At 46.0% G+C, this 13,060-nt stretch overlaps 2 protein-coding genes across 7 annotated transcripts in view; one reads left to right on the forward strand and one right to left on the reverse strand.

Annotated features, from left to right (window-relative positions):
- Positions 1 to 5,183: 5,183 nt before the first annotated feature.
- Positions 5,184 to 7,455, reverse strand: Ndufb11 (NADH:ubiquinone oxidoreductase subunit B11). The gene is made up of 3 exons (XM_047535928.1): positions 6,989 to 7,455; positions 5,589 to 5,719; positions 5,184 to 5,411 (listed from the first exon to the last, which is right to left on the reverse strand). Exons 1-3 carry the CDS (start codon positions 7,193 to 7,195, stop codon positions 5,285 to 5,287), a joined length of 465 nt encoding a protein of 154 aa, XP_047391884.1. The 5' UTR covers positions 7,196 to 7,455; the 3' UTR covers positions 5,184 to 5,284.
- A 225-nt stretch (positions 7,456 to 7,680) lies between these two features.
- The window catches only part of Rbm10 (RNA binding motif protein 10), a 28,699-nt gene continuing 23,319 nt past the window's right edge, over positions 7,681 to 13,060 (forward strand). For 3 of the 6 annotated variants that reach the window (XM_047535923.1, XM_047535926.1, XM_047535927.1), the window contains exons 1-2: positions 7,682 to 7,994; positions 9,722 to 9,863. In XM_047535923.1, coding sequence (XP_047391879.1) covers positions 7,925 to 7,994; positions 9,722 to 9,863 — 212 coding nt within the window. In that variant the 5' untranslated portion in view covers positions 7,682 to 7,924. Of the gene's footprint in view, positions 7,995 to 9,721; positions 9,864 to 13,060 lie in introns of all 6 variants that reach the window. The other 3 variants (XM_047535922.1, XM_047535924.1, XM_047535925.1) reach the window with 2 other exon arrangements.

Consider the following 13,060-nt stretch of genomic DNA (forward strand, 5'->3'; position numbering starts at 1 on the left):
GCTCTTGTTCGAAGAGTTCTCTTGGGATTGGGGTGTAGCTCAGTGATAGTGTGAAGACAGGAATTTGTTGGGTGTGATGGCACGCCCCTATAATCCCAGCTACTCAGGGAGGCTGAGGCAGGAGGATCACAAATTTGAGGCCAGCCTCAGCAACTTAGTGAAACCTTGTCTCAAAATAAAAAAGTGAAAAGGGCTGGGAATGTAGTTCAGTGGTAGAGTGCCCCTGGGCTCAATCCCTAGTACTGCAAAAAAAAAGAAAGAAAAATTTGTTAAGAAAATTGTATTCTTTCCATGAATTTTTGCTCATTTATACTTTGTTGTTGTTTTAAGACAGGATCTCACTATTTTGCCCAGGCTGACCTTACACTCCTGGGCTCAAGTGATTTTCCTGCCTCAGTCTCCTGAATAGCTGGAACTACAGCTTAATTAATTTTCTCCTTCCTTCCTTCCTTCCTTCCTTCTTTCCTTCCTTCCTTTTCTTCTTTCTTTCTACCAAGGATTGAACCCTGGTGCTCTACCACTGAGCCACATCCCCAGCCCTTTTTACTTTTATTTAGAGTCAGGTTCTCAATAAGTTGCTTAGGGCCTCACTGAGTTGCTTAGGGCCTCACTAAGTTGCTGAGGCTGGCTTTGAACTCATGATCCTCCTGCCTCAGCCTCCTGAGTCACTGGGATTACAGTTGTGCATCATCACACCTGGACCCTCAATATATTTCCAAGTTCACATTTTTAGCTGTTGTCATATTATTTTGTGATGCTTAAGTCTATCTATAATAGTTGTGAATGTGGCAAGATATTTTAGTTTTTTTATTTTTAATTTTTTATTCGTAGGTGGACACCTTTATTTTTATTTATTTATTTTTATGTGGTGCTGAGGATCAAACCCAGTGCCTCACACGCGCTAGGCGAGCGCTCTACCACTGAACCACAACCCCATCCCAAGATATTTTAGTTTTATTTCCTGGGTAATCCATGAGAAGAACTGTAAACAATCCCATTTAGATGGTCCCAAATTATCTGGGATGCACTTTGCTAATCTGTTTTCGGTAAGCTCCTGGTCAACTTTGTGCAGTGTATAAAACCTAAACTCTTTCTAATTCTGGTCCATGGAGCCTTGCTGTTCTGTCTGGCCCCTGACCACTTCCATAGCGTCATCTCTAACCACTCTTGTCATCACAATAGCTCAGCCACACTAGCCTTCTGGTGGGACTTATCTATTGATTTATGAGCTTGTTTCTCATTGTCTTGCCCTTGTTAAATCAACTTTTGAGACTAAGAGGCCTCTGATATTTCAGGGTTTATTGAGCTATTACAGCGATTACAGATGCTAGGCAAAGGTGAAAGGATCAGTTCTGGGACAAATTTCCAAAGTCACCAGCAGCATAGCCAGATAAGTTGGAAAAATGGTCACTGAACCTAAGGGGCCAGGGTGCTGTATAATGAGTTGTAGGGAGAAGAAACAAATCGTTTATATTGGACGTCCTCTCGCTATAGATAAGAGAGGCAGGACACCTCCAGGTGAGCAAAGTCCTGGGATAGGCGGTTAGTCCATACATAAAAGTGTTTGCTGCTTCTTGCTTGGTTGGTTCTAAAAGAAGAATGCAATGTTGCCTTAGTGGCTAATCAGCAGCATACAGGAAAGGAATGCAAAGCAGTTTTTTCCTTTTTCTTTGTTGATTTAGCTGGAAACTGTTAAAATGAAATTCACTTATCTCTTGCCCCCCTCCATTCTTGGGCATGTAACTTAACTTAGGATATCTCAGAATATCACCCACCATCCTGTAAACTCCTTGAGGACAAAGACTGTCTCCCAGAAGCAGGCCCTGAAACAAGGATTGAAGTCAAGTAGTTTATGTAGGAAGTGATTCCAAGACATGCCTGCAGGGCATCGGACAAGTGAGGAAGCAGACAATGAAGGGAAGGCAACCAAAGAACTGTTGGAAGTGTTGTTGTTTTGGTACCAGGGATTGAATCCAGGGGCACTTAATCACTGAGTCAAATCCTCAGCCCTTTTTATTTTTATTTTTTTTGTTTCATTTTTTTTTTAATTTGAGACAGGGTCTCATTAAGTTGTTTAGGGCCTCACTAAATTGCTGAAGTTGGTCTTGAACTTTCTATCCTCCTGCCTCAGCCTCCCAAGTCTCTGGGATCACAGGCATGTGCCACACTGCACATAGCAATCAATAAAGTGTTTTTAAGTTATTCACCACTGTGGGCAATATTCCCACTGGGGAGTTTTGAGGCCAGCGGAGAACATACAAATTGGCCAATCTGAGGGGTGAGGGGAGAAGAGTATTTATCTACCAGCTCTCATCAGTCAGGGTTGAAGGCTGCTTTGGGGCAGGGTGAGGGTCTTAATTTAATGGCACCTGCAATCTGCCCTCCAGCAAAGCCACGTAGAATCTGGTGTTTGAAAGTTAGCCAGTGCACACTAGAACCGTAAGGCCTCAGGGCTATGGACAGGGAGATGACAGTGCCTGTCATAGGAACTGTCTTGTTCTTTGGGCCTTGTACAGAAGAAATGCTCTGTTAGATTGAAGGATGGAGGTTGGCATCTATTATGTTGGCGCAGCAAATCTGGGTCCCAAAATATCAAAATTCAAATGGCCTTGGGGTCAAATGGTAGGATGAATCATTGTGATTAAGTTCTCTGACCACTCACATTAGCCCCGACCCTAGTCCCAGAATTTCTGAGGGCAGGGACTCATATCCATCAGTGCCTGGCACACTGTAGGGGCCTAACACTCAATAGACACTCAATTCCCACCCCTTTGTCCCAGTGTGGGCCCTAAAAGGTCAGTCACCTGCCAGAGTGGATACAGTGGAAAAGATGGGAAAGGACAAGTGATGGTGGATCTACCACAAAGGTAGTGTAGACTGGAAAATTGGCATGATCTACTAAAGCTGATCACATTTACCCCAACTTCATTCCTAGATATATTTCCAAGAGAAATTAGTGCATATGTCCATCAAAAGACGTGTACAAGAGGGTGAGGTGGCACATGCCTGTAACCCCAGCAGCTTGGGAGGCTGAGACAGGAGGATTGCAAGTTTGAGGCCAGCCTCAGCAATTTAATAAGGCCCCAAGACCCTGTCTCAAAATAAAAAAATAAAAAGGGCTGGAAATGTAGCTTGGTGGGAAAGCACCGCTAGGTTAAATCTGCAGTACCGAAAAAAAAAAAAAAAAGATGTGAGATCTATACAAGAATATTCATAGAGTGCTAGGGATATGGCTCAGTGGTAAAGCATTTGCCTAGTATGTGGAGGGTCCTGGGTTTGATCTCCAGCATCACAAAAAATTATTTTAAAAAAATGTTCAGAGGGCTGGGGATATAGCTCAGTTGGTAGAGTGCTCACCTTGTGAGCACAAGGCCCTGAGTTCAATTCCCAGCACCACACACAAAAAAATTTACCCTTTGGGGTTGGGGATTTAGCCAGTGGCACAGCACTTGCCTAGCACGCACAAGGCCCTGAGTTCAGTCCTTGGCCCTGGGAAAAAAAAAAAAAAAAAAACGTTCAGAAGCTGAGCATGGAGGCACATGCCTATAATCCCTGCAACTTGGGAGACAGAGGCAGAAGGATCACAAGTTTAAGACCAGCCTCTGCAACCTAGTGAGATCCTGATTCAAAATAAAAATAAATAAATAGGGGGCTGGGGAGATAGCTCAGTCGGTAGAGTGCTTGCCTTGCAAGCACAAGGGCCTGGGTTTGATCCCCAGCACCCCAAAACAAAACAAAATAAAAATAAATAAATAAAAGGGCCAAGGGTATAGCTCAAGTGGTAAAGCACTCCTGAGTTCAATCCCCAGTACCAGAAATGAAAAGAGCTTGATGAGGCAGAGCCTAGGGAAATAGGAAGCATTCATCCTTAGGGCTGTAAACTTGAGGGGAATGGATGGGTAGGGGATATCACCTACATAGGAGGTAAGTACCAAAAGTTTATCAAACACACACTAGGCCAATCACTGCTCTAAGCAGAACATACCTGAATCCTTGCCCTTCTGGAGTTTGCATGCTGGTGTGTCAGGGGGTGCATTCTCTGGGCCACAAACTGAATAACTAGGCCAACGTCCCTTCACTTCCAGTTTCAGCAAATACGGGTTGGAGGGTAGAGAGTGCTCCCTTTGGGGCCTATCCTTGTGTTGGGAGAGTGGCCCCAAAAGGAAGCACTCAGGGAATGATAGTCCTCACTTACAGGAAGGATCATGTGGATATGGTTCCTGCCTTAGCCACATACACGGGGACTAGGGCTCCTCCTAAGACTCACTCATCAGCCAGGGGCAGACCATTGCCTCTGGTGGTTGGGTCCAGTGGTATTAATGCAAGGAGACAATGGAGACTGTCTATTCTGAGAGAGAAAGTGAGGGGAGGAAGATTTGTTTGAGAAAAAGAATTGGGGCCAGGAGAGAAACACAGACATGTACACAGAGATGCAGGCTTATTTTGTTTTGTTTTGGTGTTGCTAGAGATGGAACCCAGGACCTCAAGTATGCTAGGCAAGTGCTGTACCACTGAACCATATCCTCAGTCCTGAGATGGTTTTTGAGTAAGAGACAACCCTGATTTGGGACAGAACGGAATAGAGAACTATCCAGACTGATCAAGATATAAGATAGAGGAAGATGTCTCCAAACCCAGAGAGAAGCAGAGAAGGGTAGACAAACACATCCTCAGTGACTGAAAAACCATTCTCTTATGCATCACCCTCAATCTTCAGTCATCCCAATCCAACTTTAAATGTAGGTCCCAGTGTGGTAGCTTATTTCTAAAGGTGGCTGCCATCAATATCTTCCTATATGCTACATCCCTACCCAGAGAAGCCCTTAACAACTCCATAAGAACTCTAGGGTATTCTGTTGGAGAGAAGTCATGTGGAAGAAAACTGAAATGCCAGACATGGGGGAAGAAACCATCTTGGACTTCCAGTTCAATTGAGCTTCAGATGACTCTAGCTCCAGCCACTATCTAATTGAGATCCCCAAAAGAGTCACCTAGTTAAGCCCATGCAACCCAGAGATCATGAAAGATAATATCATATTGTGATTTTAAGTCACTAAGCTTTAGGAGGTTTGTTACACAGTAATAGATAACCAGAACATCCAGGAAAGGCAGCAGTGACCCTTTTAAGGTTTGTGACAATCCCACCTTCAAATCCCCTTCACAACAAAAACAATGGTAGCCAGTCAGATTTTCAGTCCCTTTAATTAGGCCCCCTGAGGAGTGGATAGAATGGCAGGTAGCAGGAAGGGAAGGTGGCTAATCTTGAGTCCCACTCAGCAACTGGTCAGTCCTCATCATCTGGCAGCTGGATTTTGCTGGGGTCGAAGCAGTTCGATTCCATGATGGGGAGGCCATTGGCCTCTCGGTATTTCACAAGCCTCTCAGCTTCCCGGCGGGCCCACTCCCGCATCCTGGAGGTAGAAGCAGTGGGTGGATGTGAGGAATCTCCACTACACACCAGTACCCTACCCCACTTCAGCATCCCATTTCCCAATGGTGCAGGGTCAGGATTTCCAGCAGAGACCCCTTCAACCTCTACCCCTTCCTCTGCCCCCTACCCAGCCCAGTCTCTCAGACGCCCCTTGCACCTGTAGTCAGGCAGATAAGCCACAAAGGTGGTGCCTAAGACCAGGACAATTGATACACCAAAGAAGAAGACAGCCCGCATGTTCCAGAGGTCCACAACAGGGTCCTTGTCGTAACCATGAAAATCTGGGTTCTGTGAAGGAGAGGTCAGTGAGGGCTTCCTGTTGCATCATAAAGCTGTATGCTGGTCCTGTATAACCTGGTCTCCAATCTTCCCTCAGACCCACCTCCTCCCTCACTAAATTGCCTTTCTCTTCTTAGGACACGTTAATTTCCTTCCCATCACAGAGCCTTTGCACTTGTTGTTCCCTCTGCCTAGAAAGCCTTTCTCCCAGATCTAATTATAGCTGGATCCACCTCCATCTCTTCATTCAAGATTTTGACTTCATTGTCAAATGAAGAGTTGGCTCCTTCGATTCCTTTAGGAGGCATCCCCTAGTCACCTTGTTAACAGACAACCCAAGAACCACAGCAAACTGCTATTTTTATAGGTCAAAAATGGCTGAATACTGGCAACTTCCTATGGTTCAACCTAATAAAATAGCACCCTGCCCCCAAGTTACTCTCCATGTACTTATCTGTCCTATAGCATCCTATATATCCAATATCTTCAACCAGAGGTTAGTGTTGATGAAACACTTATTATGTGCCAGGTCTTTTCAAATATGCAAACCTCACAACATCTTAGAGGTGGGAGGTGGCAATAATAAACACCTTCTAATGTTGAGTACTTTCAAAGTGCCAGTTTCTCTTCTGGCGATTTTTGACTCACTCAATTATATGAGAACAGATTTTATTTTTTAGGTGTCCTATTATTTTTCCCATTCTACAAAGAAATTAAGGCATCAATTAAGCTACTTGCCCAAGGTCACACAGATAACTTAGTGTTTGGATTCTAACTTGGGCTGACTCCAGAGCCTCTGCTATTGACATGGTACAGGAGACCTGGTAGCTCTAAGTTCAAATACCATATTCATTTATGTGAGCTTGAGCAAAAAACTTCGCATCTCTGTGCTTCAGTTTCTTCATATGTAGATGAGAAAAACCTTAAAATCGGGTTGTTTTGCAGACTAAATGAGTTAATGTATATAGTGTTTAAAACAGGGACTGACACCAAGCAAGTGCCCTGTCAATGTTTAGTATTAGCGGGATTCTATTTCTTCTCATGTGTTTTGAGCGTTGCGCACTTCAGGTTTGATTTCTGTCTCCAAAGTAAGGCCAATACAGTCTCTGGCCCTGGACCGAAGATATCAGGGCACAAAGGACAAGCAAGACAAAATTCCCAAGTCTTCAAAGATTTTGCCGGCTGCGCAATTCTCAGCATCCAAGAACGTCCTCTACAACTCCCGGTCCTCGGATCCCTGATTGACCCCTCCGGCGTCCCGTTCCCCCTCCCACTCACCTTCTCATAGAGGTTTTCGTCCTCGGGTTCTGGGTCCTCCTGCCAGCGCATGGTCGGTTCCGGCGGCCGCTTTCCCGCCACAGCAGACGGAGCGACCACAGCCCTTGAGGAGCTGGACTCCCAGCGAACGCGGGCAGCGGGGAGCCCTCGTGTCGCTGCTGCCGCCAAAAGGCGGCGAGCGCACAAACCTAACAGTTCGGTCGCCATGACAGATTGTGCTCCAGGGCCTCGGGGGGGCGGAGACGGAAATGGAACTGTGCGCAGCTGCAGTTGACCCAAGCGTGACCATTGTCGCTCCGCCCCCACCTCACTAAATAGATCCCGGGTTCAAGTTTGTGTTCAAATGAGGAGGGGCGTTGAGAAGTCCTCCTTTCCCTCCCATGTCATGGTCTCATGGGACCAGCCAGTCTCTTATCCTCTTGGTTAGGCTGAGAAATTTCGTCTTGATAAGAAGAAAGCGGTGACATCTGGCAGGCCCCGTAGGGAAAGAGGTGGAGCTTCCGCTTCGCTTTCAACTTCAAAGGAAGCCACGCTTCTAAAAAGCGGGCCTTGCGGGATTGGCCAATAGCTACTCTTTTTCTGGTCTTGCGGGGCGTTTTCACGGGGAGTGGGGCGGTGGCATACGCTTGCCAATCAGAAGCGGCCAGGGCCGGCCGACGGCGGGCGGCAACCAATAGACGAAGCCGGCCAGAGCGCGCTCCCTTAGTAGGTGGATGGTGGTCGAAGCGCCGGCTCCCTTCTCCTCGTCGCCATTTTGTGCTGGTGATTGCGGCCGGCTGGGAGTAGGCGGCAGTGAGTTTCTCTGGGAGGGCAGCGCGCTTGGCGCTTCTCCCCTCCCCCCTCCTCCCTTCTGCCTCCAGCCTTGGACTTGATTGTTGAGCGCTCCGGCCTTGGCTGAACTGGGAGAGTTGGAGGAGGTGGCGGCGGGCCGAGGTGATGCCTGGGAGCCCTCCTTTGACAGCCCGGGCCGAGAAGGTGAGCGTCGACGCTGGTCGTGGGGGCGGAGGTAAGGGGTCCGGAGCCTGTGGGGGGTTGCTTAGAAGAGGCGCGAGGGCAGACTGCGGGTCCGGGTTACGCGTGGAGCCGAGGGATGTATGTCTGGCCTGAACCGGGGAGGGGGTGTCTTTTTTTTTTTTTTTTTTTTTTTTTTTTTCGTGTTAGAGCAAAAGCGCGTGCGCGATTAGGACACGGGACGGGTGCACGCGGGTTGGGGGAAGGGAGGGACGGATGGGAGTGGGCTACAGGGCCTTAGTGAGTTTGCCGTCCCGAACTTTATCCACGGAAAGGCTCGTGTCTGCGACTTTGGTTTTTATCCATAGGGGAGGAGGTGTGCTGACTGACCTGTGTTACTTTGCTACTTATCTATCCACGGGGAAATGTCCGGTGGCTCTGGTCCTTATTCGTGGGGGAGGGGGAGGGTGCGGGTGCTGAGAAAAAATATGACTTTGGTCTTTATTTTTGGGATGTGTATCTGTGACTCTGGTTGTTATTCTTCGGGGGGCTGTCTTGTTACTTGCTCATACCCATTTGGTAACTGCGGAGCGACTGTCAGGGAATGTGTGACTTTTGCCCCTTTTCTTGGGGAGTTCGTTTCTGTGTCATGGACGCTCATCGTTTGAAAAGGGGCTCAGTGTGTTGATTAGACTCTAAATGTAGGATCCTTCTGTGATTTGGTCCGTAGTTATTTGGGGTTTGCGCTGTAACTTTGGCTTCTATCTGTGTGGATGCCAGAGTCTAGAAGGTTTTCTCAGCCACTGGGGCCAGCTTGGAATTCTCACTTTTACCCACCTGGAAGCAGGTAACTGGTTCCCCCTGGCTTGAGGAGGAAGAGAAAATTAGTATGTGTACAAGGAGGAAAGGTGTGGTGGCAACCTAATGTTGGGCAGGTGCTGTAACCGCCTGGCTTCACCTGATTCCTGTTCAGAGGGTGGGGCATGAAGATTCTGTGATACATTCTGACCCCTAGCAGGGTCACATGGCTCTCAAGACTCCCTAATTCTCATGGCAACCCTGAAAGTCGGATGAAGTGGCTGCTTCTGCATACTAGAAGAAGAGCATAGTGTTTTGGAACAGCTCAGAAAGGGCCTCTTTTGCCTTGGAAAACTTGGCCTCAGAGCCCTGGGGAGAGAGCCACTGTGGGACCCGGCTGCACATCAGAGTTGGGCTAGTTGCTGTGTGAGGGCCAGGGCTGTGTTTGGCCAGGAGCCCAGGGAGGTGGTGGCTGTCTCTTCTCACACTCCCCCAAAAGTCTTTCGTGGTCTCTGGCTTGTTGGGGGCAGCCAGCATTTTGTGGAGAGGATGAAATGGTACCTTGGGCAGGTGGAAGGTGCCTGGTGGGGCCCTGAGATTTCCATTGTTGTGAAGTCTCATCTTGTCTGAGGTACCTAATCTCAGGCAAATCGTTCAGCACTGGGAACTCCCCTGGGGCAAGTAGCCCCAGGCTTGAAATTGCCTTACCAATCTCAAAAAGCCCTGATTCACAGAGACTCTGCAGAATGCTCTCTGATGAAGGCTTTGCTGTTTTCTGGGACAGTGGGCTCAAGCCTCATGTTTGTGAGAAAAGGAAGAAGTAAGGGGCCTGCTTTCCTGCTCTGATGCACAGGAATACTAGGAGGTTAAAAACAATGTCCCTGGGCTAAGGGACAGCAGAGAGTGTTGACAATGAGGGTCTCTCCAAGAGACCCTCTCTGCCCCCAACTGCCTTGATCCCTTTTTTCCTTCCCTTCTCCCCAGAGTCCCTGCAAGAGGCATCACCCAGGCTGGCAGATCATGGTGGCAGCAGCGGGGGTGGCTGGGAAGTGAAACGGAGCCAGCGGCTGAGAAGGGGCCCCAGCAGCCCCCGCAGGCCCTATCAAGACATGGAGTATGAAAGACGGTGAGTTTGCTCCCGCCCCTCCCAAGCAGCCCAGGCTTGTTCCCTTGTGAGAACTGATCCAGGAGGATGCTAGGAAAGGACTTCTGGGCACAGCAAACACACGGTGGATGAGTGGTTTCTTTTGGGCACACATATATTTGGCATCTGTTGTGTGCCAGGATCTGTGGTAGGCTCTGGGAGTGCAGCGATGAATGAGACTTAAGATTGTAGGTCTCCCTTTTTGAGATCTTCTTGGTACTTAGGGTTTCATGAGGAAGACCACACAGTTTACAGGTGATTACAAAAACAGCTTGATGAACGAGTACCATGGTTGGATGTGAGAGTGGGAAGAGATCAAGAGAAAGGGAGGAATGAAGACTTAGGCCCATGTTTCCAATTTGGGGGACCCAGATAGGTATGTGGTGCTATTCACCAAGTTGAAGGCAGTCATCACAGGAAGAAGAGAGGGAGGCAGAGAGGGAGAGGTCAGGACAATAACCTGAGTTTGAGGGATCAGTGCAAGTGGCACTCTCAGAGTCAGAAGTTTGCCCAGAACAAGTTTGGGACAAGCCAGATAGTATTGGAGAGGCTCCAGGAATGGGTGGGTTGCAGTTGGCAGGATGCTTGTCTTAGGATACTTACATACAATTTTATTTTTCAACTCTGATACAAACAATACACATTGGTATTACACTGGGTAAATACACAGTTCCTGGGTAAATGTTCATGATCCCTTGCCATCCTAGTGGATCACCATCCCAGGTGATCCTGAGGCAGGTAATGTGTCCAGGACATTTTAAGTTTACCTAGGAAAGCAGACCTAACTCTCCCAGAAAGCTTCTCTTGAGAGTCAATGGATGTATAAAACGTCAGTGAGAAAATAGTTTTTGAAATTTCTTAAAGAAGGTTTCTCCTGATCTGGGGAATTAACTCAGTGGCAGAGCACTTGCTTAGCGTGTGATAAGCCCTGGGTTCAATCCCCAGTACTACCAAAAAAAAAAAACCAAAAAAAAGGGAGGGGGGAGGATTTCCCTTACCACTACCTCTTTTTTAAATGTAGAATTGTAGTACTTTGTTTTTTGAGAGGTGAACCCAAATTTGAGATAGTATTGACTAGTGTGATTCAGTCTTGACCTTCTTTAAATATGTCTTTTGAAAGGCATTTAATTTTGTACTGTATTCACTAAGAGTGCTCCGTGGCTGTTTGAGTTTGAGTAGGTGACATAATTACTTTAGACTTTATTACCAAGTAAAGCCACTGGCTTTCTTTTGGCTTTTCAAGGACCTGAAGTGCAGAGGTTTAAGTTAATCACACTTTGCAGTTCAAGGTAGGTTTCTATCATAGGCCAGTCAGTAGAAGCCCTCCTCTTGCCATGTTTATTTTTTCGTTTGTATTCCCAATTCCCACCTCTGTGGGCAGCTGCTCTGTTTTACTTGATGTGTATCCTTCTAAAATAGGTAGTGTTGTTTCAAGTGTCTGTTTTCAATTTACACAAACTGCATAGTGCTACAGTCTTGTTCTGTTTCTTGAACTTCGTATTACTCAGCACTGTATTTTTAAGCTCTGTCTGGATTGCCATGTGTATATTAGTGCTTTGCCTCTGATTGCTGCCAAAGGCACCATGGGGTGTGCCAGCTGCATTTTACTTAACGATTCCCCCAAGGATGGTTACCTGTTCTTAATTTTGATGTGCTAAAATCAATAATTTTTTGCCTTTTAATTTGTGCTTTCAGAATCTTCTCTTTTTCTACCCTAGGTCACAAAGATTCTTTTACTCTAGTTTTACCTTTTGCATTTAAGTCTTTAGAATCTATTTTTGAATATGGCATAAGGTGGGTTCTGATTTTATTTTCCTTCATATAGTGGGCAGTGCCCAGTACCACCTCCTAAATAGTCCATTCTTCATTGATTTGTAGTACCTCACCTGATATCATGTTTCCTTATGTACATGAATCCATCTCCAGTGATCCAATTTGTTCCATTGGTCTACTTGGTTTTTCTTGTGCCAGAACTTTACTGTTTTCTTTATTATGCTTCTATAGAATGTATGAATAACTCCCTCTTTGCTCTTATTTTTTAAAGTTGATTTAGGTGGGGCATGGCCTGCAATCCCAGTGACTCAGGAGGCTAAGGCGGGAGGATCACAGGTTCAAGGCCAATCTCAGCAATTCAGCAAGGCCCTAAGCAATTTAGCGAGACCCTGTCTCAAAATAAAATGACTGGGGATGTAGCTTAGTCATAGAGCATGTTTAACATTCATGAGATCCTAGGTTCAATCCCCAATACCACAGTAGAAATTCATAAAGGGATAATGGGAACTTGGCAGCTTCTGTGGGCCCTTCCAATGCCAGCTGTCTACTTCCTTAGTTTGTGCACCAACTAGATCCTAAGTCAGTTGATGTGATAATGAAAAGGAGGATGCTTGTGCCACAGATCCAGAGAATTCTGGAAGCTTTCATGCTGAAATTGTTACAGGACATCAGCAGGATCCAACTACTACTCACTTTCATCTTTCACCTACATTAATGCATTGACCAGTGCAATCTCAGTTAAAATTCTTAAAATTCTTGTTGAGTTTGTTGTTTTTTAAATTTTTTCTGCAGTACTAGGGGTTCAGCTCAGGGGCACTCTACCACAGAGTTACATCCCAGCCTTTTTTATTTTTTTATGTATTTTGAGACAGGGACTCATTAAATTGCTGAGGCTGGCCTCGAAACTTGGAATCCTCCTGCCTCAGCCTCCTGAGTATGGGATTATGGCATGTGCCTCCATGCCTGGCATCAATATCAGAAAATTTAATAATGATATAATACTTTCATCTTATATAAAGCCCATATTCAGATGTCATTAGTTTTCTCAATAATGTTCTTTATAACTGGTTTCCCCCAATCCAGGATCCAATCCAAGATCACACATTGCATTAAACTCCTTTGTATTTTTAGGCTCATTTTATCTAGAACAGTTATTTGGTCTTTGTCTTTTATGACCTTGGCATGTTTTAAGGTCAATTGTTTTGTAAATTTTCTTAGATTGAGTTTGGGAATACTTAGGAAATTTGGGCAGAAAATTTAAGTGATCTGTGTATATTTTTAAACTAGATTTGATTTGCAGTTGTAATATTTAGAATATTTACATTCATGTTTTCAGTGGTCCTCTGATTTTCTTTTCTCTATTTATCTGGCATTGGAATCAAGGTAGCCTCATGACATGAATTAAG

Source organism: Sciurus carolinensis, chromosome X (assembly GCF_902686445.1).
Source record: "Sciurus carolinensis chromosome X, mSciCar1.2, whole genome shotgun sequence".
Lineage (NCBI taxonomy): Eukaryota > Metazoa > Chordata > Mammalia > Rodentia > Sciuridae > Sciurus > Sciurus carolinensis.